This window comes from Arvicanthis niloticus, chromosome 9 (genome assembly GCF_011762505.2).
Source record: "Arvicanthis niloticus isolate mArvNil1 chromosome 9, mArvNil1.pat.X, whole genome shotgun sequence".
Lineage (NCBI taxonomy): Eukaryota > Metazoa > Chordata > Mammalia > Rodentia > Muridae > Arvicanthis > Arvicanthis niloticus.
In genome coordinates, this window is record NC_047666.1 from 47,185,365 (window position 1) to 47,212,480 (window position 27,116).

Below are 27,116 nucleotides of genomic sequence, written 5' to 3' on the forward strand. Positions count from 1 at the left end.
GTTTGGGTTTTTTGTTTTGTTTTATTTTATTTTTCTCTGTAGCCTTGGCTGTCTTAGAACTCTGTAGACCAGGCTGGCCTTGAACTCACAGAGAGCTGTCTGTCTTGGCCTCCTGAATGCTAGGATCAAAGGCATGCACCACCACCACAAGGCATAGAAACAATGATTTCATTGTCCTCAAAATCAGCAATTTGTTTATTTTATGTAGTTGAAAACAGAAGCTTGAAGTTTTGTTTACTAACAAAACCAAAACATAACTAAACTACTAGAATATTCTGGGCAATTGCATCATGTTGGGAAATGTACATTTTACCTTTTTCTGGGCAAAAAAAGATCAGGACTCCTTAATTGTTTCCTTGCTGTTCATCCTAAAGAGACCCACTGATACATTTGCAGAAAGAATTATCTAATCTTAGAAGCCAACTTTATCATCAATACATCTTGGTGGAGAAAATTTTGGTTACAATACTATCTCCATTACATCTATGCTCTTCTATATACAGATATGCTAAACACTTACTAACTATTAAAACTAAATAAAATAAATAGTAGCAACAAAGTTTAATTGGCTCATTATGTGCCCCACACTGGTGAAGTATTTTAAATGAATAATTTAACTTTATCCTTCAGTGACCCTCTGAGACAGATACTGTTACTTTACAGAGTAAACTGAGGCTTTGAGAAAAGGTTACAGGGTCAGTGAGTTTGGCTCAGCCAGTAAAGATTCTTGCTGCCAAACATGTGGACCTGAGTTTACTTCCTGGAACCTCGCAACAGAAGGAGACAAGTGACTCCTGCAAGTTGTCCTCAGCACCACCCTTGTGCTGTGGCACAGGAGCGTGTTTCCACAAGCAGCTATGCAGACATGCTCAACACACACAAAAACAGGCCAGTAAGTATGTAAGCAAAAGAGCCACTGCTCAAGAAAGCTAATTCTAAGGCTAATAACTGAAGAAACAAGTATCTAAAAGGACAAACTATTTCCTGGGTAAGATGTTTCTTTTTTTTTTTTTTTTTTTTTGTTTTGTTTTGTTTTGTTTTGTTTTTTTGGTTTTTCGAGACAGGGTTTCTCTGGGTAGCTCTGGCTGTCCTGGAACTCACTCTGTAGACCAGGCTAGCCTCGAACTCAGAAATCTGCCTGCCTCTGCCTCCCAAGTGCTGGGATTAAAGGTGTACACCACCACCACCCGGCTGGGTAAGATGTTTCTATTTGTATATATAAAAAAATAATCATCTTAGTCATTACATGTTAAACAGCTGTCCTGAGGCAGCAGTATTCACAATCCAGGTTCAAGTCACTGTCTGTCCTTACAGACAGTGTTAAGACTGTTAGTGTTAAGTTAACATCTAACTTAACTAAATTGTTGGGTCCATGAGAGCACACTCATGAAAATGTAATTTCCAATGTGCGTTTGATATCCAGAAAATGTTCAGCAAATGTTTTTAATTTAGTGAAGGAATGAAATTCCTTAAAATTTCTAGGACAGCTAGAGCTATACAGACAAACCCTGCCTCAGAAAATATAAAAATGAATGAATATATAAATAAATGACAAAGAAAAAACACTTCTTAAACTACCCTTAATTAAATATTGCCAGCTAGCAAATAAAAGCAGTCCTCCCGGCAAGCAGGAGGTCAAAGCAGGAGGATCCCAAGTTCAAAGCCAGACTGGGTTACATAGTAAGTTCAATGCCAGCCATACATAGTGAGACCCAATCTCAAACAAAATAAAACAGGGCCTGGGAAAATGGCTCTGTCAGTCATGTGCTTGCTTACAAGCACAAGGATCTGAGTTCAAATTCCCAAAACTCACATGAGCATCTGGGTGCTGCAGGATGGGTCTAGATTCCTAGTGTTGGGGAGACAGAATCAGGGGAATCTCAGGAGCTTGCTGGCCACCCAGCCTAGTCAATCCATGAGCTCCCAATTTGGTGAGAAACTCAGTCTCAAATACATTACAAGAAAAGAAAACCGCAAAGGAGACCACTCCAACTTCTATGTGCACACATACATACATACATATAAAAGACACACACATGTAACAAAATGAATCAAAAACCTTCAGACCACCAGCCTCCACCTTTCTTTGGGAGGTAAAGTTGTAGGAAAGTAAACTTTTCTCTTCATCTGGCTTCTGATAATTTCTAAAATTTCTTCAAAGCAGGCACAGAGAGTGAGGTAGAATGTATTCACCTTTCTGTGGCTAGGTCAACTAATCTGTAAATCATGTGGGCCCAGTACGTGGTAACAACAATACTGCCGGGACTGCTAAGTCTCCTCTGAGGGTTGGGAGCTGTGACTTACTGGAAAGGAAAAGCGTGGAGATCCAGATGCTAAATTTATAGCCTCTGAATGAATCTTTACTGCAACTACAGATGCTCCTATAGTCTACTGCAATAGCCAGAGTCTAAGGGCATTTGTCCCCTCGCACATGTCCTTCACCAAGCTCTCGCTGAGGGGATTGGTGCTGGAAGTTCTCTGTGGACTTCTCAGTGGCAGATGCTCATTTCACAATAAACTCAAACTAAATTACCACCCGAGAAGTGACAACAGGTCTCTCAGGGCTGGAGAGGTGGCTGGAGAGGACCCTTTGGGGGTCACATATCAGATATTTACATTATGATTCATAACAGTAGCAAAATTACAGTTATGATGTAGCAACAAAATAGTTTTATGGTTGGGGTCATCATAACATGAGGTGCCGTATTAAAAAGGGTTACAGCATTAGGAATGTTGAGAACCACCTAAAATAGCACTTTTTTATGTATCTCATGTATCTCAAAATCATATTCTAGCTACTTCCAGTTCTCGGTTGTTGGGTTTGATCTAGTTTGTTTCATTAAAGTCTTTCCTTTATTTCCCTTACATTGATGTTCTTTGTATTAGTCAGGATTCTCTAAAGAAACAGGACTGATGGAATGAATCTATCTTCGTTAAAAGGGATTAGAACGGGCCGGGCAGTGGTGGCACATGCCTTTAATCCCAGCACTTGGGAGGCAGAGGCAAGCAGATTTCTGAGTTCGAGGCCAGCCTGGTCTACAGAGTGAGTTCCAGGACAGCCAAGGCTATACAGAGAAACCCTGTCTTGAAAAACCAAAAAAAAAAAAAAAAAAAAAAAGGGGGGGGGGATTAGAACAGTTCTACAGGGCGTGTTCCAGTTAGTCCAACAATGGCTGTATCCGGACTGAAAGGCAAGAATCTGGTAGTTGCGTAGTTCGTGAGCCTTCGTCACTCAGTTGCTCCTCAGTCTGCATTAAATGCTGAATGTTGAAGGAATGCCTCAACAGCAGACAGGTGAACTTGCCAACAAGCAGGCAAGGTCAAGCAGCTGAAAGAAAAGGCTTCCTTGCCCTGTGCCCTTTTATGTGGACTGCAAATGAGTGATGTGGCCCAGATTTAGTGGGGGAGGGGGCTCTTCCCACTTCAGATGATCTAATCGAGAAAGTCCCTCATGAGTGTGCCCAGATGCCTGGGCTTCGATTGGCCCCAGATGTAGTCAATTAACAGCAAAGATTAGCCATCACATCAGTGGAGCATAGGAGAGCTGGGTCTACTGTGTGGCCCACCTGAAAATGAAGCACATGCTCAAGGTTCTTACCAGTTAACTACCTTCCCTGTTAGCTGAAGGATTGCATCACCAAGAACATAAGGAAGGTACAGAATCCCGGGGCTTGGGGGTACCTAAGAGGTAGCCTGTGTATTTATGGTTCACCAGGTTCAAACCACAGCATGAAGAAGGCAAAGGGAAAAGGACAAAGGGAGGGAGAGAGAATCCTAAATTTAACCCCAGACCTAAGGAAGAATCAGAATGTTAATTTAGTACCCAGGTGTTTTGAATGCAAAGTAAAAAGTGAGAAACACTATCCTAAGAGGCAGAGGAGGGGGCGAGCATTGTTCATTGTTCAAACATTGTTCTGAGAATAAATATTGCTTGCTGGGCACCTCAAAGCCTCCCTTTCAAGATTTCATGCATGCATATGGGTGTCTACCACCTGTCAGATTGCAATGCCAAATTTTCACTGTGTTCTGTTTCGTTCTGGTTTTCCCTGCTTTGTTATAGCATCCGTGTGTCTTAAGTGAATGAACACTGACAGTAAGCAGCCAGCACCACTTTTTTTTTTTTTTTTTTTTTTTTTTTTTGAATGGCCCAGTGGAGGTGGTGCTTCTGTAGCTGAATTCCACTTTTGTGAAACCTAGTATTTCTAAAGCAAACTCATTGGTAGATTCTTTACAACATTGGTTTACTATTTCCATTTTCTCCTTCAACTTCAACTTTGCAACATGTCAATTCTTGCACCAGATGCTGGGCCATGGATGTGTATAACTGGATCTTTTGGGGAGCTGAGTCAAGAGGGTGGAGGGTTCAAGGCCAACTTATATACATAAACACACAAAATAAGATCATAATGAGAACTGGTCTCAAAGAGAGACAGAGACAGAGGTGAATATTTAAACATAAAGTACAATTACAGTTTCTGTGTGCTTGATGCTCCTTCTGATTCCTGGCTGCTGGGGTGCTGGACATTCATGAACCCTGAACCTGCATTGGTGCGGCAAGCATACCTTTTCATCCCTGGTCAAAGACAAGTCCCTGGGAGGTTTCTGACAGAGGAGACATGTCAGATGTATAGGGTTACAAAAGACTCTTGCTTTTATTCTAATAACCAAAACAAAGCAGGAAAGCTCAAAATGATTGCTGTTAAAAGAACATCAGGTGCCCAGAGGTATCTAAACGAACCAGATGCAAGACAGGGGCAAGCTCTACCCGAGAGACAGCCTGCGTCATGTTCACCTTTGTTAACTGGAACAGGGAAACTGTGATCACCAAGAACCATTTGAACTCAGCTGCCTGAGCAGTGAAGATTGCCAGCCAGCCAGGGTCTGCCCTGCCTTCCTGATCCACCCAGAATCATCACTGGCTACTAGACCTAGCTCCCCAAAGTTAGAGGCAGAAGAGGCTTAAGGAAGCTTCTTAGGGCATTTGGGGCCTTCACAGAATCTGGAGAGTTTATCAAAGGGGTAGGTGCTGAAGAAAGGTCTATAGAGGAGCAGAAAGCAAGGAGCAAAGAGCAGAGAGGATAAAAGGCTGTCAGTAGGGCTGTAAAGCAGGGCGGGCTCCTCCACAGCTGTGAAACCTGCCAGCTTAGTTGTGAAGTACAGGCTATCTCAGCAATTTCCCCAGAGCTCAGACCTCAGGCTTTGCTGAAGGCTAAGAACCAGTGGCCCCCCATCTAGCCAGTTAAGAGCAAATGATGAGTTTTTTATTCTTTTGGGGGTTGAGAAATACAATAGTGTGTGTGTATATGTGTCAACTTTTTTTTTAATCTATTCATCTGTTGGAGCACACCTTGGGTAATTTCATATCTTGGTTATGGTGCATGGTGTCATAATTCAGCCATAAAAAAATAAAATCCTGTGATTTGCAGAAACGTGGATGGGGAACTTAATGCTACGTGAAATAAGGCAGGTCTGGTAACACACAGTATGGCGAGTTCTCACTCCTATGTGGAAACCAAGATGTTGATTTCAAGAAAGTACACAGATGAACAGTGGTCACTAGAGGCTTGACAGGTGGAGGACCTGGGCTGAGGTGGGAGTGGGGGGATGAGGGGAGCAGAGGGCCGGAGGGTAGGGAGTGGGGGGTGGGCTCAGAGGGATGCTGGCTAATGGGGAGTAAAATACTGTCAGGAATAAGTTCCAGTACCCTACAGCCCAGCACAGTGACTAGCTTGCAAGAGTTATTCTATATTTTACAAAGAAGTAAACAAGAAAATTTCAGAGTCCCCAAAACAACAGAATGAGAAAGATTTAAGGAGACAGACATTTTAATTACATAATTGGAACATTATACACTACGTATGCATATTAAGTTGGATTATCTATTACACTGTATTCCACAAATATGTGACTATTCAAATGTTCACAAAGAATTCTTAAGTTTTTCCTATTATCATGATCATTGTTATTATTGTATATGTAAGCCTGTGCCTGATGGAAAGAGGGGGGTGGGGAGGGGTGGAGTGGGGTAGAGGTAGGGCGGCTTGTACCACCCCAGGAGGACAAAGGACAACATTCAATGTTCCTTTCAGCTGTGAACTCTCAATGGAATTTACTCTGACAAGCACTCTTACTCATTAGACCATTTCCCCAGCCCTTTCTTTTCTTTCTTTCCTTTTCTAAAAAAAGAAAAGAAAAGAAAAGAAAAGAAAAGAAAAGAAAAGAAAAGAAAAAGATTTGTGTGCGTGTGTGCGCAGAAAAGCAAGAAAATGCACCTCACAGCTAAAGCAGAAGAATAGAAGGGATAGGATGGAGTGCTTGCCTAGGACATGTGGAACCTGGGTCTGTCCCAGCACCACAACAACAACAAAAAAAAAAGAATAAACAAACAGAAACTTTTCATACCAGACAGGAAAAAACAAACAAACAAACAAGAAAACAAAAAGCATCATACCGAAAAGGAAACCCAGCTCTGGAATGAGTCCCAGAGGTCCACTAGATAACAACCTTTCACATTATATCTAAATTTGTATCTCTGTCTCTATGCGCGTGTGTGTTCACACAGATATTCTAAAATCTTATTGAGGCAGGATGTAGTAGCACACACTCAGGAGGAGAGGAAGGTGGAGCACTGTGAGTTGATAGCCTGCTCTATGTAATGAGTTCCAGGCCAGCCAGGGATACATAGTGAGACCCCTATTTAGATTAAAACAAAACACAAAAACAAAAACAGTAAGGGGCTAGAGAGATGCTTTAGTGGTTAAGAAAAGTTGTTGCTTTCACAGGGGACCTGGGTTTGATTCTCAGCACCTACATGGTGACTCACAACCATCTATAACTCCAGGTCTGGAGGATCCAACACACTCCTTTCTGGCCTCAACAGGCACCAGGAATGTATATGGTATAGATTGTGTTATGCAGAAAAACACTCTAACATAAAATAAGTAAGTCTGAGGTTTCAGAATTAAAATGCATGTATTTGGCATGATCCCCAAATCTGTGTTTTCATAAGACCACCAAGTGCTTCTAATGCATGTGCAGTTGACTGAGCACACATCAAGAAACTATATATACCATATAAACATATACCAACAACATAAACATATACCAACAACAGGGGATGAAATAATTTTTTAAATGCAGCATGCAAGGTCAGGGATCAATGCTTGCATTCTATTAATAGCTGCACAGATATACATACCAATAAATGCAGTTTACAAATATTTTAAATTCCTGTCATTAAAGGCTCAATAGTTAAGAGCATTAGCTGTTCTTCCAGTCGTCCCAAGTTTGGCTCCCAGCACCCAGGTCTGGTGCTGATTCATAGCTGATTGTAACTCCAAAAGCAACAAGATCTGATATTCTCTTTAGGCCTTTGAGGGTACCTGTACTCACATGTACAACCATACAGAGACATACCACATACACATAAATAAAAATAAATCTTTAGAAGTATACACACCAGGTCAAGTGTTGCAATGAATGTTTCTATTCAGCATTCAGGAACAGGCTGATCTCTGAGAATTTGAGCCCAGCCTGGTCTATATAGCAAGTTTCAGGTCAGTCAAAACTACATAGTAAGAACCCATCTAAATATATGTGTATTTGTTACAACTGTGTTTCTGACAAAGGACTCATATTTAGAAGGCCTAAAACTCAACAATAAAATGTCAGCGGCAAGATAGAAAGTCTGTACACAAAATTTAATTGTAGTCTTCTTTCATATATATATATATATATATATATATATATATATATATTATATAATTTATATAATTATATATATTTATATAATTATATATTATAAATTATATAAATATATACTATACATATTTATATAATGTAATATATAATATAATATATAATATAATGTGTATTATATATTATATATAATATATTATATAAATATATATTTATAATTATATATATTATAAATTATATAAATATTACATGTGTCTGTGAGGGAACACATGAACCTGTGTGCCACACTTTCTTGGGAAGGTCAGAGGACAATCTGCTGGAATCAGTTCTCTCCCTCAATCATATGGATTCTTGGGATCAAACTCAGGCCACCAGGCTTGATGACAAGTGTATTTACACACTCTTGATACTTCACTGGCCTTGAATTGTATGGGGTTTTGTTCTTTTGTTTGCCTTTTGAGACACAGTCTCATGATGTAGCCTTGGCCTGCAGCTTGCTACGTAGTTCAGGCTGGCCTAGAACTCACAGGGATCTGCCTGCCTCCCCAGACTCCAACCCCAAGTGAGGCTTGTATCACCCACCCTGCTGAATTTTATTCTTATATATAATAATTTTAAAGAGAAATAATCCAACATTTACACTGAGCAAAACGTTTGAACAAATATTTCACAAAAGAAGATATATCTGTAGCCAATAAGTAATTGAAAGGTTCTTTGACTTCATTGGTTTCTGGGAAAATTCAAGATAAAGCCTCAATATAATATCATTTTACTAGTTAGAACTGCTTTTAAAAAAAAGTGAAAGTAAACTATGTAGACTAAATGCTGGTGAAGAGGTGGGGTAGCCAGTGCTAATATTTCTGGTAGTTTTCTAAAATGGTAACTCTTCGTCAGAGAGCCCTTGGACATCTTGTAATAAAGTTAAACACATATGTGACCTATTTCCCCAAAGAATTGTCCTCCTGATACTAATCCATGAGAAAGTGTATCCTTCATTCACAAAAGGACACGTGGGAGAATGTCAATGCTCACCCCATTCACAACAGTCCTACTCTGAAAACACATCAAAGTCCATCTGCAGTAGGACAAATTGTGTCCAATGTACATAAGAAAATGTACGCAGTCATTTAAAAGAAGCCTTCTGATGATATATAATGTACTGGAATCTCAAAAATATGTTAAACAACACAAATTTTATCAAAAGAGTGCATTCATTAATATACAGTCTATGCCGGTTTGAATGAGAGTTGTCCACATAGGTGTATTTTTTTTAAGATTTATTTTATGTATATGAGTACACCATTGCTTTCTTCAGACACATCAGAAGACAGTATCAGATCCCATTACAGATGGCTGTAAGCCACCATGTGGTTGCTGGGAATTGAACTCAGGACCTCTAGAAGAACAGTCGGTGCTCTTAACCACTGAGCCATCTCTCCAGCCCCTCACATAGGTGTTTATTGTTTAAATGTTTGGTTCCAGTTGGTAGAATGGTTTGGGAAGGATTAGGAGGTGTAGCTGTGTTAAAGTAGGTGTGTCACTGGGGTCAGGCTTTGATGGTTCAGAACACTTACACCATTCTCTGCTAAGACTGAGCTCAGTGACTGCCTGCTTCTCTGCTTCATGAAATAATGGTCATGCCTCTAACACTCTGAAACTGACAGCTCCAGATAAATGCTTTCTTTTAGACGTTGTCTTGGTCATGATGTCTTACCACAGCATTTACTACTCCAAAGGCCATACCTGGGAGTATGGAGTCTAAAAATGAGGCGGACTAAAGTCTCATGCAATAGCCGACTTTATTCAGAGCATCCGACAATTTATACTCTGGGGGTTAAGAAGAGTCACATGAGTAAAATGTGCAGTCACAAGGACAAGCCACACAAGGCAAAAACATGGTTTGTTTTGTTTTTTATGAAAGCATATAAACAATTAACAATAGCCAGTTGTATTGAATAATTTAAAGAATATGCACTCTTATCTGCCGCACTTGGGAGGAGCATGAAGCAAATTACAAGAACAATTCTATGTTTTTGAAGAAACTGAGGTCATGAGACTCTTGTTTGTTTTCTTGAGAACTTCCTCGTAAGCACTCAGAATTCTTCTCAGAGGACTCCATTCTTGGATTGTATTCTGACACAGACACATTCTAACAATAAGCAAAATTAATCTTTAGTGATAGAATTCAGTAGATGATTGTGGGGATAAAACAGAAAGGAATATGAAGAAACATTCTGGGATGAACATGGGAAAAAAATCTGTACCTTGTGTTTGGGACAAAATATGTGAGATTAAAAACAAAACAAACCAACTTAGGCTAACAAGATAGCTCAGCAAAATAGGTGGGCACCTGGCCACCAAGCCTGGTGATCTGGTTCAATCCCTCAGGTCCACTGAATAGAAGGAGAGATCTGAGTCCTGCAAGTTGTCTTCTGACTTCCATCCATATGCTGTGGCACATGCATGGTTACATACCTGCACACATGTGAATGAACACACACACTAAACATAAACAAAAGGCATTTAAATGGGGTTGTACTATAATGGTGGGTGCACACTGTAGCAACTAGACACTACATGCTATCTCCCATGCCCACAGGTTACCTCCTTTTGAGTTGTTGACCAGTGTCTCATAGACCCCACAAACATTTCAGGCTATTGCCACGGCTCTTGGTTACTCTCCAGAACGTGATGGTAGGACCCTATAAATGAAAGATACTGAATACTTGGGTCATAGAACATGGAAAAACTCCGGCTGGTACTCACAGGAAGCTACATCCTTACTGTCTAGATTTCATAGTGCTAGAAGTTGCTGCACATGCAACTGGAGGAGAAACGTCATTCATCACATAATCCCGGCTGCAAACTATGAGTTATAATTATGGTTATCCTGGCCAAGTCATACACATTGGTACAATAGTGGCAAAAAAAAATGTTATGGGAGTAAGCAACAACTTTCTGATTAGATTTTTAAGTCCCTTTCTACAAGATAGAACCCCATACCTGGCACAGTTATTGGAGCCAAGAACCTATGTCTAGACAGATCTTAGGCCCAAGGGGAGAGCTACTACAGTTATTCTGCTAAGTGACATATTATTAAAATGACTCCTAAGGACTTATGGGTATACCAATAGATTAATTCTTCTCTCAACCTTTATTAAATAAGGTTCTTCTTGCAATAGATGGCAATTAACACAGAGAATCATAATTAGTGACTATGCAGAGAATAAGAGACTATAGAGTGCTCATCCCTAAACAGAGACAGAATAACTGAAAGAGCCAGCGGTGGTGGCTAACTATAAAGAAATTGTATTTTCTGGACACAAGCCCATATGAACTGACAGGGATTATGATAGCACGCACAGGACCTATACAGGCTTGGGCCAGACAAAATCCCAGCATGGAGTAGGAAGTTGGCACGGAGTCCCACTCTTAGCTGAGCAGCTACTGGCATTTGATACCTACTAGGAGAGCAGAGTCAGTTTTCTTTAGGCCTGTGACATTAATGGTGGAGTGACTACTTTCTAAAGCAGGCCTCCATCTAAGAGTAACACGAATTGGACTCAATGTGTTTAAAAACAAATGAGTGGGAAGATGAAGCTAGGTGCAGGTGAATCTGGGAGACATGGGAGAGTGAATATGATCAAAAAGATTGCCAGGAATAAGGAAAAATGCACCTTTACAGGCAAAACCTCATGTTTCCAGAGGTGTTGCTCTGAAATTTATGGTAAGGTTGAATACCATGGCAGGGAGTGTGAAGCAAAGCTGCTCATGGAGAAGCCAGAGGGAGAGTGCCAGGGGTGGGTCTCCTATCTGTTTCAAGTATATGCCTAGGATGACCTGACTTCATTCTACTGGGTCTGCTCTTAAAGGTCCCACTCTCTCTCTCTCCATGGCTGGCAACCAAGCACACGGCTTTTGTGGTTCAATAAGATCAAAACCATCGATAGCAGTGACAATACAAGCTTACACATTTAACCCCATGAATCAAACTTTTTATATCTGTTTAATTCGTTATCTGTTTACCACTCAATAAAAAAATTAAATGTGTGTTTTTTTTTTCTTTCTGGTTTGTTTTTAGAGCAGAGATTAAAGAAGGGAAAGATAGAGAGAATTAGTAGAGAATTAGTGTTTTTCCCTGATGGAGAATCCATGCAAGGTTTTGTTTAGCCATCTTCTGCAGCAAACTTGGCTGGGTATCTAAGGATGGCAGAGTCACCACATCCTAGTTCATGTGGTTCTGGAGATGGAATTGGCGACTGAATCCAGGGCTTTGTGTGAGCACCCAACTGACGGAGCTACAATTCCAGCCCCTTACTTACATTTTTATAAGCAACTTGAAAATTTTTCAAGGCTGCATATACTACGCCTTTCTTTTTATTTGTAGAGGAGGGGCAAAGCAAACTGACAATACTCTCTCTAGAACAGGGGAAATTTTCAATCCCCAAACCAGGATCGATTGTTATGCTGCAAAATCAGCATGGTAAGTAAAGATCAGAATATTCTCCAATAACTAAGATCAAGTACACTAGACTAGAAAATGTCAGACAATGTGATACGTATTTGCTTGTGTGAGACTTGTCTATACATGCATTGGCTTGAATTCTTTTTCCTATGCACTTGTTGCAAAGTAAGCAAAAACTAAACACAGAGAGAGGTGCAGAAACTCAGCACTGCGGAGGAAAAGGCATGGAGGTGGCATGGGAGAACAGCTTGAACTTTACAGTGAGTTCCAGATCATCCTCCAGATACACAGTGAGATCTTATTTTAAAGGGGGTAGAGGTGAGGAGTTGGTAGCCGGACATGATGGTGCATGGCTTTAATCCCAGCACTCTCAGACGCAAAGATAGGCTGAGTTCAAGGCTAACTGGTCTGCAAAGGGAGTTCTAGGCCAGCAAGGGGGGCAGTGTCTCAAAAGAACAAAACAAAGCAAAACAAAATATTGGATATTCAGGGTTACAGGTGAGGGCATAAGGATAGGTATGGCTGGCTCCTTCGAGGTAGAACATTCCCTCAGATTAAATTTATTTTTTCTGCCAGAGGGAAAGGAAGGCTTGTGAGCCCTAGCAGGTAAACAAAATGCCACATGTCGCACAGTACAGAAACTTGAAGGAAGCTTGAGGGTCTTTACTCAACAGGACAGAAAGGGGTAAACAATAGCTGTGGGTGGAGACTCTGACCAGCCAAATAGCTGAAGAAATTCTTGAACCCCCCCCCCCCCAAGTTGCCTGCAAGCTGCAGAGGTCCAGGGTTTCGGGTATTCTGGGAGTCAGTGTCACCAATGTTGGGGTGGGCTTTCCCAAAATGAAGCTGCTTTGAGTTTTTTGGGGGGAAGAAAGCAACCCAATTTTGATTCATCCGATTAGACATTAGTCCAAGCAATGCTTTGGTGTGTCATTACTTCCATTTTCTAGGGTGAGTGAACACATCTCTAAAGGATCCTTGATACCCTCCTCCTAGCTACCTGGAAGACAGCAATCTTCCCCTGTTTGCCTTGAGAACAAGATGTAGAACTCTCAGCTCCTCCAGCTCCATGCCTGCCTGGATGCTGTCATGCTTCCTGCCTTGATGATAATGGACTGAACCTCTGAGACCGTAAGCCAGCCCCAACTAAATTTTGCCTTTTATCAGAGTTGCCTTGGTCATGGTGTCTCTTCACAGTAATGCAAACCCTAAGATATGGATATACATGTATCTTGGGTTATGATAATGTATATGGAAGATATATATATATACCATTTGAGATAGGGTTGCGTTTATCTCAGGCTGGCTATGTACAGAAAATAAACGTAAACTTCTCCTTCACCTGTCCCGCCAGCTCCCCTGTACCAGGACCACATGTATAAATCACTATACCCAGCTTATATGTGCATCGTGTGTTTAGATGTGATCAAACCAAGGGCTTCATACATGCTAGGCAAGCAGTCTAACAATTGAGCTACCTTCCATTATAAAGTGTATTTCTTACTGTGAGCTGAAAAGAGAGAAAAAAAAAAAAAAGGAAAGAAAAGAAACCATGCTCCATAAACAGTCAAGGTGTTATTTGTGTTATCTGAGCAAGCAAGAAATTAAATACCTCATCCCTCCCTGTACAACATCATCACCTTTACACAATTACAATGAATGAGCAACACAAAAATGGCAAGATTACCCAGTGTTCAGTGTGGGACTGAACAGTTCCGGAGGGTCTCAAAAACAGACTACAATGTAAACGGCTCCCCCTGGAGTTGAGCAGTCCATAATTGGTACACCTCCACCAGGCAGCCCTCAAGTTTGAACAAAAGTAAAGCTAGTTATTTTTTTATTTAAATCATCTTCCCCAGGCTTGATGATTAAAATGTAATTAAAAGTGTCATCATGTTTACTTTTAAAAAATTAAGACAAATTCTTTCTATATAGACCAACACTGAGATCCTCCTGTGCCTGCCCCTCTCTCCCTCTTCCCCCCCCCCCCCCCCCCCCGCCTCTCGAGCTCTCTCTCTAGGGCTGGGATTACAGGTGTGCAAGACTATGCCTGGTTTAAATGCCCACTTTTAAATTACAGAGTGAAATCCTCATATCTCAGTGTAATGTGATTTTCTAAACATCCGGCCTTCCTACACAAAAGAAACCCAGCAATGTTATTTCAGATTCACTAATAAAGCCGATGTGTTACTGTATAGCGTCAAAATTACAAAGAGAGCATAGCTCTTGACATCTAATAAACCTGGATTCTCAGTCCCATCTAATCCCAGACCGTATAAACCAGGGTAGCTGTTTGCTATCCCTGAGCTTCAGGACCTGGTCTAGTGCCTTGCACAGGAGGAGTTCTCTCAGTGAACACATGCGGTATATGAGACGGGCTAGCACTGATCAGCCTTGTAAGGGGGTAGCAGCATCCACCAAGTTCTTAGCCTGTGGCCTGAGAACTAGTACACAGTAACTAAACAAGCATCCATAAAGAACCCACAAGAGATTTTTAACATCTGGTCTTCTCAGCTCACTAGCCCTGTCCCACCATTGGGAGTGCTTTTTCCTTTCTTACTAAACTGTCTCTAATTAAAAAAAAAAAAAAAAAAGCAGATGACAGTCAGAAACAATAATACCCTTCAGGATAGAAATGTACCTACTGGGAGAAATTATTTTTCAAATAGTTCTAATTTATACAAGAGAAAAAAAAAAAAACAACAGATTTCTCCTTCACTTTATATCACTTTTTGAGACAGGCATCTTGTTGTAGAAAAATTTTATCCCAATCCGGGGTTGGAAGAGAAGAGAACGGAGGGGAAGCCACCATGAGTTAGGTGAGCCTTGAAACTGTGGCCCTAAGGGCTGGCCAATTGGAGTTAAAAGCAGCCCAGATGCAACAGTAATAACTCGGGGTTACCGATAGGAAAGTAGACTCTAATAGCCTAGAGGGCAGGTAACTGCCCAGCTCTAGCACTGATTAAGGCTTATTGTAAAAATGAAAGGTTTGTGTGTCTTTTATCCGGGAACTAAATGGTCTAAGGCAGGGTAGAAATCCCTGATTGGGATTAAAATTTTTTTACAACAGGGTCTCATTAGCCCAAACTAACTTTTTATTAAAAGTGTGTGTGTAAAACATATAAAAATAACTTTTTATGATCTTTCTGACTTTACCTTCCCATTGCTGAGATTAAAGGCAAGTGGTGACACCACACCCAGTTTTGTGCTCTGCTGGAGACAGAACTCAGGCTTTAGAGCATGGCAAGCAAGCAAGCAAGCAAGCAAGCAGACAAGCTAGCAGACAAGCAGGCAGGCAGGCAGGCAGGCAGGCAGGCAGGCAGGCAGGCAGGCAACTCTATCAACTGAGTTACAATAGCCCCCAAATAACATGCAAGTTATTTTGTTTGCCTGCTTGCCTGCTTGCCTTCTTTCCTTCCTTCCTTCCCTCCCTCCCTCCCTCCCTCCCTCCCTCCCTTCCTTCCCCTTTACAGATTTAAAAAGAAGAAACCCAGATACAGCCCAATGGGGATGATGTTGAAGTCTGGTAGTATATTTGGAGCAAATAAAAAGTAGGAATTAGTTTATGTCTGTAATGTCCAGAACTCAGGAAGCTGGGGCAGAAGGATTTCGAGGTCAAAGCCTACCTGAGGTACCGCAGAGAACTTGTAAATAATTTTTTTAAATGTTTTAAATTGAACAATGCACATATTTTGTTATTTACAGCTACAGAGCAAGTAACGAAGGAAATTTACTGATCACTCAAATAATTTTAAGGATGTTACTTTCCTGAGCCATGAACCATGCAGGCAGAATTGCCTAATTCACTCCTGGGACGGAGGAGGGGGGCGGGAGGGTGGGCACAAGAGAGGGCATATCCTCCTTCCTCTGACTGAACGTATTTCCTAGTGGAACTCTAGTTTTGGCGCAACCATGACAACGCTTTCCCCTTAGAGTCACAGAAAGGTCGCAGCCTTTCCTCACCCCCACCCTACCCCAGAGTGCAAGCTCACATCCAAACCGCGGGTCCTGCTGCCCACCTCCCGGCAGGAAGGTGGGAGCATTTATTCCCTCCAGAGAGATTGATGATAACCTGTCAGCCAAAGTACGTCTGTCTGGGGGAGGAGGGATGGATCTCTAAGCCCCAAAGTCAGGTCAGCCAGTGAACAGTTAGAAAAGCAATCATTTCTCACACTTACTAATGGGTTTGACGCTTGTGAAACATAAACAGGAAGTAGAAGCTTGAGAGACCTGAAGGAAATGCACTCCCTTTTTGGTCAACATGTGGATGGATCCCAGTCCTCCAGGTCGTCAGAACAGTAACAATGAAGACTGACCCACCAAACTGCACCCCGTTCCAGCAGTGACCTCAATTTCCCCCCAATTCCCCAGCCAGGTCACTCCGCAGCGGGGTGACTGACCCTAAGCACTGTAGGGAAGGTTAACAGTCATCTCTCAACTCCCCGAACTTGCAGGGCAGGGGAGCTCAGAGGTCAGTGAAATCCCCACCAGGCCTTATTTTAGTCATGAATTTCCACTGGCCCCTTGCTGTGTGTCAGTGCCGCTCACTGCGCCGCAGGTTCTGCGTTTCAGATGCTTTCCCAGCTCCGGGCTGTTAGAAGGTCAAAGAGACCAGATTTTTCCAATGCAGGTCGGTGGGGGTGGGGCCCGGCGGCCTCCGCGAGAATGACGAGCGCTGGGGCCCCTGGAGCTGCCCTTTGTGCCCCGCGCACGGGCCTGTGGGTTAACCTCTGCTACCCAAACGTCTCTGTTAGTATTAAATTAAAACTTTCTAATCTTATATTCCCTGCCAGTGGCCCCGATAGACTTTCTGCTGAAGGCAGTCTTCTGATTGGCCTCGTTGGCTCCTTCCCAAAGGTTCTTGTAAATTCAAGGTCAAAATCCGTGTTTGCTACCTCCACTCTGTCTCCAGCCACAAGCTCTACTAGGTAAGGGGCTCGGTGAATGTGTGCTGCATAAATGTGGAGATTTCACTGTGATCGACCAAGAGGATGGGGCGTGGGGCGGGGGGTGTCCTTTCCCTCGCTCTCCTGTCCTGGAATAGACTGCAAACAGCGCCACCCAAGTTCCTGGTTAGCAGCGGGATCCCATGCAGGCTGGCAGCCCGGTGCGCGTGGGTCACAGCTAGGAAGCCCGCACGGAGAGGCTTGCAATGAGCCGAGCTCCGGCCCGCGTCCGGGCCACGTGAAGCGTCACGCCCCGCGCTGCTGCAGGGCAGGCGCCGTCGCCGCGGTTGTGTAACGCTGCAGCCGGAGGGGAGGCGACCCGGACGCCTCTGCATCGGAGGGGGCAGAGGAGGGAGGGAACGCCGGGCACTGTGCCCGGTATCTTTCTGTGCTTGACTAGCCAGGGTGGGTGGGGGCAGCGAGGCACCCTGGAAGGCGGGAGGAGATGGGTGCGCGCCAGTCGGGTGCCAGGCCACCCGCAGGCTGCGCCCCGGAGCAGAGCTCCCGGGAGAATGGGGGAGGGGGGATCCGCACCGCTCACACGGTCCACGGTCAGGTGCGCTCGGCGTGCTCAGCGGCGGCCTCGGCTGCCCTAGCGCCTGGCCACCAGCCCGCTTCCCATGGGGTGACATCCGCCCCGCCCTCGGTCCCTCCCCAAGGCGGGCAATTCCTGGACACTGAGGCTGAGCGTTGGGGGTGGGGGGGAGGGCTGGGAAGCCAGGACGGAAAGAAACCCCAGCCTCTGGGGAAGGCCAAGGGGGGCCGACGACTCCCTCCGCTGCGCACCGGTTCCTAGGAGCGGGCCAGGCGGAGGAGGAGGAAGAGGGCTGGGCTGGAGCGACCAAGGGGATATTCCTCTCCCGGCTTGAGTCAGACGCGGGCGGAATCCGTCCTCCCCCGTTCCCTCCCAGGAGACGGGAACTTACTTCATTTCCCTGGGGCAGGTTCGCCCACGTTACCAACTCCCCCCCCCCCCAAGCTCCCCGGTTCCTTCCAGCTTCCGTGCCCCCCACCCAGCTGGGTAGGACTCTGGCTGCGATGCCACCCCCTCTTTCGGGGAAAGGAGGCCGCAGCCGCAGACACCTGGGGCCCGAGGTTGGGGGGGGGGTGGGGGACACTTCGCAGCCGCCAGAGCGTTGTCCAACACGTGAGACTCATGTGATGAAGCCGGGGGAGGGCGGGCAGGTCGCTCCTTCCCTCCCCGGCAGCGGCCAGACGTGCTTGGAGTCACAGGGTAGAACACGTAGCTTTACCCACCCACTCGCTCCCATTTAACCCAGCCCGCAGCCTCTCCTTACTCTTCGGCTCGTCCGCTCCAACAACCCCCCCCTCCCGCTCCGCCCTAAGCAACCCCCCCTTCCTCCCGCCTCTCCGCCCGCCCCACTTCTCATTCACTTGGCTCGCACGGCGCAGACAGCGCAGCGAGCACACACCGCCAGACTGTGTGCAGAGCGGGAGCCAGAAGCCGTGGGGACACCCGGCCATGCACGCCCCCAACTGAAGCGACACCTCAAAGCCGCAGCTCCAGGCAGCCCAGCGCATTGCAAGGAAGCTCAGGCTAGCTCATAGGAACATATCCCTTGAGACCCTCGGATCCTCCCTTCCAGGGCAGTCCTCTCTCAGACTCTGCTAAGTGCAGACAGGAGCGCACAGTGGCCCCTGCTCGCCGCATCATGGAGCGGATCCCCAGCGCGCAACCACCTCCTACCTGCCTGCCCAAAACGCCAGGGCTGGAGCACGGAGACCTGTCAGGGTAAGTATGCGCTGTGATCCCTTCACGTCTCCGCTCCTAACCTTGTGTTCCGCGCTACTCTCAACTTGGGGCATCTCTGAGAGTACAGGGGGGCTTCTTGCATCTAATGGGCTCTTGAAGCCAGTACGCACTCGGGAGTCACGGCTCTTTCTGGCCTCTCTCCCTGCAGGATGGATTTTGCCCACATGTACCAAGTGTACAAGTCCAGGCGGGGAATAAAACGGAGCGAGGACAGCAAGGTAGGTGCATCCCTGGGGACCCCGTTCCTTAACCCCTCGCGTGCGCTGAGTTTCCAAGAAAAGTTTGTTTGTTTGAAGGTTGGCTGGGGGGGTTCAAGATATGATGAGCTCATTGTCACAAGTGAGTGACTGGGAAAGAAGGGGCAGAGAAGGTGACTCTGGGTGCGTCTCTGTGCCCTCGCAGAATTTCACCCCCCTAACTGCCGGATGGGGAGGAAGGGAGGAAGCTTCATGTTCCCTTCCCCGGGCACCCATTGCTTCCTTGTATTCCTTGCAGGAAACTTACAAACTGCCGCACCGGCTGATTGAGAAAAAGAGACGTGACCGGATTAACGAGTGCATTGCCCAGCTGAAGGATCTCCTACCAGAGCATCTCAAACTTACTGTAAGTGAGAAGCTGGCTGCGCTCCAACCCAGTTCTTCTGCCCAGAGGGCGGGCGGGGGTCACTCGCCGCCTGCAGGCGTCACAGGGAACTGCAGGCTAGACGGGCAGATCAAAGCTCCTGGTAGTTCTGGTTTGGAGGGAACCCAGACCCAGGACTTCTAGACAGAGGCAGAACCAGAACTATCTGGGGCCTTTTTAAGTTGGCTCCAACACTAGCACAACTTCCTTTAGGTAGTGTTTTTTTTTTTTTTCTTATCACCTTGTAGTCTCCCTGACTTAAAAGAGCAAACCACGAAATTAAAAAAATTATGCCCTTTTCCTTGTCCCCTTTCCATCCACAAGAGGACCTACTTTATTTAACATGTGCCTTTTCTTTTTGTCATAATCTTTGGTGGTAGCCAAAAGCTTTCTAGCTTTTCGTTTGGGAAAAGCCTGCATGACTGGAAGTTCTGAACGGGTGTGGGGGGGGTTAAAAAAAGAAAGAAAGAAACCCAACACATTGGGAAAGCCGCTTGGTTGCCAGACACAGTAGACATCCCTCCCTAGGTTGACACCACAGCGGAGAAATGTTATCTCCGGAGTCCCCTGAGTTAAGGTCAGGGCAGCTGCTGGAGAAATATATCTGTCATCTCACTCCCGAGACTGTAACAGCTACCAAAAAGCTTCCAAAGATAGACAACACGTGTTTGGCTTTTTTTTTTTTTTTTTTTTAAGCCTTTGATCATCTATATGTATGTATTAAAACATCTGCAAACTTTAAATTTAGTGGAGCAGGAAAGGCTCTTCTGATCTTTGTTGTTGTCTACACCCAATTCTCCTAACAAATAGTGTCGGAAGGGACTTCACTGACCTCACAGGTGACACAAGCTCTTTTTTCTCTCTCTCTCTCTTCAGACTTTGGGTCACTTGGAGAAAGCAGTGGTTCTGGAGCTTACATTAAAGCACGTGAAAGCATTGACAAACCTAATTGATCAGCAGCAGCAGAAAATCATTGCACTGCAGAGCGGTTTACAAGCTGGTGAGTGCCGGGCCTGATGAGCTTCTCCTGAGAGCTCAGCACCAATAGTGCCCCTGGGGCTCCTGAGGCTTCTGACTCTTCTGATACCATTCATTTTGTACATTCATAGGGGGTGGGGGGGGAGATGGTTTTTCAATTCTTCCTAAAGGTCATACTTTTCCATAGGGAATGCTGCTGTGTGCCACCTGGGATGAGTACATATTAGCCCAGTGATGAAATGTTCCTATGACATTTTGGCCAGAGAGTGTCTAGGTTCTGGGAGACTTCCCCATTCGCCTTTAAAATGCCAAGGCACCTATAATTTGCACTGTGGGTGTTTTTACAGTTGGTCTGCTGAGCCCTCATTCATGGGTGAACAGAACACGGGTCTGCCCCCAGTGTTTTCGTGTTTCTTTGCTTCCTTGTCTTTGGATGTGGGGTGCAGTCTTGGCAGGATGACAGCAGTTTTTTTTTTTTTTTTTTTTTTTTTTTTTTTCCCTTGCCTGCCTTTCATTGTGGTTCCCTGAATAGCCACTAGGTATCTTGGCAAATTGCACAATCCAGTGAAAGCACTGGTTTCATCATTCATTTATCCAGAGTTTCAGAGAATCAGGGGCACCCTTCTAACTTCCGTCTCTCCCTTCCAGATCACACAGTACAGACCAGGGGGAATCCTAATCCGTACCCCCTCAGGCATTCTTCTGTCCTGTCCAAGGCTAGTACAAGAATCACAAAAACCAAACCAAGCCAGCATGTTTGCCAGTTTTCTTTCTAAAAATAGAAAGTTGCTCAGGACTGATCTCTAGGGGAGTAAGAGCTACAGTGTACGGAGAAGACTTATGAATAAAGAAAGTAGTTAAAGTGCACAGAGGAAATGCAACTGTTTGATTAATCGGTTGTGTTTTTGTGTATGCCGGAATTGTTGGTTTTAGTTTTTTTGGGTGTTTTGGTTGTTTCTCTTTTTGGCTTTCCTAAAGCTCAGAAGTAATCTACCACCTTAACCTCCCAGGTGGTGGGATGACAGGTGTGAGCTCTAACGTTTATGGGCATGGTGGTGCATGCCTGTAGTCCCATACTTTAGAGGTAGACAGAGCCCTCCTTAAAGTCATGGACAGCCAGTTTTGCATAGGGAACTCTAAGCCATCTAAGACTATATAGAGGGAGACCCCGTCTGTACAAAAGGCGAGAGGTGGGGGGGGGGGGCACTGGAGGGAAGGCGGGGTGGCAGTGTTCTTTTAAGTGGTATTGTTTCTATGTTGTTTTGTTTTATGAGTGTCTGGCCTTCTGCTTCCATGTGACTGTTGATATACTAACTTACTGAGGATGGGTGTGGTAGCTCAGACCCGTAGCCCAGCAGTCTGAAAGTTAAGATAGGCTCACTATTGAGTTCAAGGCCAGCTTGGGTGGCTGAGTAAACTCCGTCTCAATCTAGGCTAGAATGAGACTGCTTTATTTAAAAGGGGGAAAAAAGTGTGACTGTTGAACTTTTAAACAGAGTAGCATGTTCATTTTTGCGTCACAAGAAAAACTGTCGATATTACACCAAGCTCATCAAGAGTATAGAAGTAATTTGGTTTGGGATACTATACAGACATTAAGAATCCTATTTGGGACAGTGGAGAGTGTATGTAGCTTAGCGACACTCTGTTGTACTTAATCCCAAAACCCAAGCATTAAAACGAAAAAAAAAAAAAATCTGTCTCTAAGTGGTAGGAACATGTTTATTTCATTCTTTCCACTTCTCAGTATAATTTTCTAGGTATAGACTTTTGGAGTTCGAAATGCAAATTGACTGTCAATTTCAAAAGAGACAAGAAGCAAGCCCTGGGACTTACCTACAACCCAGCCTTCTAAAATCCTTTTTCCGATCTTTTTCTCCAGGTGATCTGTCGGGAAGAAATATCGAGGCAGGGCAAGAAATGTTCTGCTCAGGTTTCCAGACTTGTGCCCGTGAGGTACTTCAGTACCTAGCCAAGCATGAGAACACTCGGGACCTGAAATCTTCCCAGCTTGTCACTCATCTCCACCGTGTGGTCTCTGAGCTGCTGCAGGGTGGTGCTTCCAGGAAACCATTGGACTCAGCTCCCAAAGCCATGGACTTCAAAGAGAAGCCCAGCTTCCTAGCCAAGGGATCAGAAGGCCCTGGGAAAAACTGTGTGCCAGTCATCCAGCGGACTTTTGCTCCCTCGGGTGGGGAGCAGAGCGGCAGTGACACGGACACAGACAGTGGCTACGGAGGTGAATTGGAGAAGAGTGACTTGCGCAGTGAGCAGCCATACTTCAAAAGCGATCACGGACGCAGGCTCGCCGTGGGAGAACGTGTCAGCGCAATTAAGCAAGAGTCCGAAGAACCCCCCACCAAAAAGAGCCGAATGCAGCTCTCAGATGAGGAAGGCCACTTTGCAGGCAGTGACCTGATGGGTTCCCCATTTCTCGGGCCGCACCCACATCAGCCTCCCTTTTGCTTGCCCTTCTATCTCATCCCACCATCGGCCACTGCCTATCTGCCTATGCTGGAGAAATGCTGGTACCCCACTTCTGTGCCGGTGTTATACCCAGGCCTCAACACCTCAGCAGCAGCCCTCTCCAGCTTCATGAACCCAGACAAGATCCCAACTCCCTTGCTCCTGCCCCAGAGACTCCCTTCTCCCTTGGCACATTCGTCCCTTGACTCTTCGGCCTTGCTCCAGGCTCTGAAGCAGATCCCTCCTTTAAACTTAGAAACCAAAGACTAAACTCTTGAGCAGATCTCCTGCTGCTCTGCTTTCCTTCCTCCCTAATTCCAAAACCACAAAGGTTTTCGTGAGTGCAGAGAGATCGGCCCTCCATGCAGACCCACAGAGAAGATTCAGAGTGTGTGTGTGAGTGTTTGTATGTGCGTGCTTGTTATGTGTGTTTGTATATGTAGGACAATAAGTTTCTTCTGACACAGGGAAGACAGGAAAAGGATGGCCTGACATCAGATGACTGGAGGGCTACAGCACATCTCTGGGCTTTTCCCTACTGAGAGAGGAACCCCTCTTTGATACAAATCAGTTGGATTTTCATATGCTTCAAAGGCTTGATCTGTGAGTCACTCTCCAGTTTGGGACATGGGTCTGTCTGTGGCTTTGAGAAAAGGTACTTTCAAAAGAGGGCTTTCCAGAGCACAGATCACAGCCAGCTGTTAGGACCCCACCCTTCTCCCTTTATTGTGGAGGTGACTCACAGCAGACTGACAGTGGTCAGACTGAGCTTTCTGCTAAGGTGGTGAGGTAGCCAACACTGGCATGTCTCGGTAGTGGTTTGGGCAAATTTCCGCAGGTCTCTTCCCCCAACCCTGCCTCTGATGAATAAAGACATGAGCTCAGTTCCTTAACTCAGGCTTTTGTGATTAGCTTACTAAGGAACCGAAAATGGTTCCCTTTGTACAAGCCGAGCTGCTAGGGAATCAAGGTGAACTGGACCCGTCCCCAGGCCTGTGGCACCTGTTTCTAGCTCTCACGTCTATAGCATGCTGTCCAAGGAACCAAAGGAGGGTCTCAGAGATGCCCCAAATGTCCCAAAGTACACAAAGCTAAGTAATCAATTGCTACACTTCTTGCACAGCTAGACAAGGATTTCAAGTCTATCCTAAAGCTTTGAACCAAGCTTAGCTTCTTAAAGGCCTAGCAGAGCTTTGACAACACAAGATCCTTTTTGTAGGCTAATTCCTTTTGTCCAGCGGCATATGGAAAGTCCTTATTGCTAAAAAGGATTCTGTCTCCTTTAAGGAAGTTTTATTTTTGATTCAGAGTCCTTGTTTTCTTGACTTGCTCCGCCAGCCCTGCACCAGCTTTTTGAAATGCACTGTGCTTGTGTTTAAGCTCCTCCCATTTTTATTTGGGCATAAAAGTTGTTGCCTTTATTTGTAAAGCTGTTATAAATATATATTATATAAATATATGACAAAGGAAAATGTTTCAGATGTCTATTTGTATAATTACTTGATCTACACCGTGAGAAAAACAATGAATGTATTTCTGTTTTTGAAGAGAATTTTTTTCTCTAGGGAGAGGACAGGTTACAGTGTTTATATTTTGGAACCTTCCTGAAGGTGTGCAATTGTAAATATTTTTATCTAAATGTTAAGTAGCTGTTTTAAAAATACTTAATAAAATAAGCTTTTTTTCCTGTGGAAGAGAAGTGGTCTTGGTTTTAAAAATAACTTAGCGTCATGGTACTTTCTCGGTCCTCTCGCCTGAGGATCGTGGCTAGTTAATCTTGGTATAAATGCATTCAGCTTGTCAAGTGCCTGGCAGTAAGAAATTGAGTTCACGTAGTAGGTAAATACTGGATTATTTTTGGTTTGTTTGTTTTGAAACAGGGTCACATGTAGTAGCCCATACTGGCATCAAATTTGCTGTGTAGCCAAGGTGGCCTTGAATGGAATCCTCCTGTCTCTACCACCTTCTAGATGCTGGGATTACAGCCAGGCTTCCTGGATCAGTACAGACATGCCCACCACGCCTGGTTTTCTGCAGTGCCGGGATCGAACTCGGCCTTACACATCTTAGGCAATCACTCTACCAGCTGAGCCATATTCTCAGTCTTTTTTTAAAAATTTTAATGAACTCTTGTCAAGGGTCTGCACTCTGCGGGTTTCCAGCATTACTTCAACAACCACTTACTCCATGCTGCTTCAGAACTTAATGGGAAAATCCAGGAGGTGAGCTCATGGAATAGAGTGTCAGGGGAAGTTTCTATAGGACTATACATATAGAAGAAAGGCTGGAGACAGCACATCTTCGATAAGGCAGGCCAACACTTTGAAATCTAGCAAGTTCTAATGGATTAGCCATATCCTGCATCAGTGCTGTTGAAGGCAACATCCCATAATTATTTTCTACAGTTTTCCAACTTCCTCTCTTTGGGTGTGTGTGGAACAAGTGTTACCGCTCTTTTTTATTTTATTTATTTATTTTTTAAATTAAGTGGGAAATGACCAAGCTGCATATTTTTGCTTTCTTCCCATCAACTTGATTTGTCCTGAGGTTTCCCGATGGACATGATCCAAGCCCCAGAGCATCTGAATCATTTAGAATTGTCTAGCTGTCTGGAGTCCTCCCCTACAGGGAAGCCAACCCCAGCCTGCTCAGGAGGGCCTTTCAAATGTCACCTTCTCTTGAGTCCAGGAGGTTTGCAAGTGAAAGGAAGGGTTCAGTGTAGTCAGTGCTGGGCATAACTATCCCTGAGTCGGGACCCTGGACTAGAGGAATGAGGCCTCTAGAGCCTGGTGCTCTATCACGCCTGTTCCTGACTAGACACTTAAGGGGTCTGAGCCTCATACTATTCCTGTAGCACAGATGGCATGGTCCCTAAGTCCTGCCTTAGGTACCTTGCTTGCTCTTGAAACTGTCCTGCCTGTTAAATCCACTCTGAAACACTCTCCCAAGCTGTGACTCAAGGAGTAGCTGTGGACAGCAGGAAGTGGTTCAAGCACCCTGAACTAAGAATAGATTTGAGGGTTCCACAGGCAGATGACCCAGAATGTCTCTTCTAGGGTCTGCCACGTAAAGCCCCCACCCCCCACCCCACCGCACCCCCCAGTCCCGAGAGGCGCAGCTGCCTGTCTGTTTTTCTGCCTCCAAAGTGTCCTGAACTTTCCTAAGCCAGGTTTCAGAAGAAGATCCAAGGGTGTTCAGGAAGGTGTGTGAAGTGGCTTGCATCCCAGTCTTCAGCCCAGCTGGGGACAAAGAAGGCCTCTGTTTAAAAGGGAGAGAGAGAGAGAGAGAGAGAGAGAGAGAGAGAGAGAGAGAGAGAGAGAGAGAGAGAGAGAGAGAGAGAGAGAGAGAGAGAGAGAGAGAGCCGTGAGGGGTGAAGCGTGGACTCTGGGGCCAAGGAGCGCAGAGGCCTGGGATCTGGCGGCCTTCAGACAGGGCGTGCTCGGCGGGGCTGCCGGGATGGTCTCACCCAGCGCTGACCTGCCGCGCCTGTTGACAAAACGTCACGTTTCCGACTAGAGCCTTTCATGTGCGGCCCGCGGCTAAAAGCGGCTGCCGGTTCCTGGAAGCAGACGTGCCTGGCACCGCGTCAGCAGAAACCCGATCCTTGGGGAAGCTTGGCAAAGCTTCGGGATCGCTCGGTCCCCAGAAATAGGGCCTGGCTGCGGGCAAGGCCGCGGCCCCCTGGTGCGCAGTGGGACAGAATCCGAGGGAGGGGAGGGAGAGCAGGGTGGGGTAGGAGCTGGGTTTAGGCAGAGCTTTGGATCCCAGGGCTAATTAACAAGGATAGACAAGCTTCCCACGGCTCATCCCTCTCTAATGCAGCTCTAACAACCTAGAGGCCATAATAATACATTTTGTAAATAAATAAAAGCAAGCCCAGAGACGACGGGGAGGTAACTGGCTCCTTGGTCACCCAGCTTCGGAGTGGGGCGGTGGCTCTGCGGGCTTTGTGGAACTGTAATGGAGAGCCAAGAAGACAGCTTTCAACAGAGCCTACTCCTGAATTAAGTGCTGGAGCACTTCATGTTTGCCAGGCAGGCATTTCTCAGAGTACTCCCTATACAAGGACACAAGGATCGCAGCACCTGCATGAAGTAGGGACAGTTCATATTCCCACAGTTCTGAGAACGAAATGAAGACTCGGACAAGTTAAGTATTTGTTCAGAGT

General features: G+C 45.2%; 1 protein-coding gene and 1 long non-coding RNA gene across 2 annotated transcripts; one reads left to right on the plus strand and one right to left on the minus strand.

The window, feature by feature from the left end:
- Nucleotides 1-9,480: 9,480 nt before the first annotated feature.
- On the minus strand, nucleotides 9,481-16,959 carry LOC143443499 (uncharacterized). The gene is made up of 2 exons (XR_013112555.1): nucleotides 16,342-16,959; nucleotides 9,481-10,400 (listed from the first exon to the last, which is right to left on the minus strand). It is a non-coding gene; the product is annotated as an uncharacterized LOC143443499 (long non-coding RNA).
- A 1,268-nt stretch (nucleotides 16,960-18,227) lies between these two features.
- Nucleotides 18,228-24,642, plus strand: Bhlhe40 (basic helix-loop-helix family member e40). The gene is made up of 5 exons (XM_034511847.2): nucleotides 18,228-18,862; nucleotides 19,032-19,101; nucleotides 19,379-19,486; nucleotides 20,381-20,504; nucleotides 22,365-24,642. The coding sequence occupies exons 1-5, from the start codon at nucleotides 18,783-18,785 to the stop codon at nucleotides 23,216-23,218; spliced, it is 1,236 nt and encodes a 411-aa protein (XP_034367738.1). The 5' UTR covers nucleotides 18,228-18,782; the 3' UTR covers nucleotides 23,219-24,642.
- The last annotated feature ends 2,474 nt before the right edge of the window (nucleotides 24,643-27,116 follow it).

Coding starts and splice junctions, on each gene's coding strand:
- Bhlhe40 (XM_034511847.2), top strand. CDS start 18,783: ATGGAGCGGATCCCCAGCGCGCAACCACCTCCTACCTGCCTGCCCAAA. Junction 18,863..19,031: donor GAGCACGGAGACCTGTCAGG/GTAAGTATGCGC, acceptor CTCTCCCTGCAG/GATGGATTTTGCCCACATGT. Junction 19,102..19,378: donor AACGGAGCGAGGACAGCAAG/GTAGGTGCATCC, acceptor TATTCCTTGCAG/GAAACTTACAAACTGCCGCA.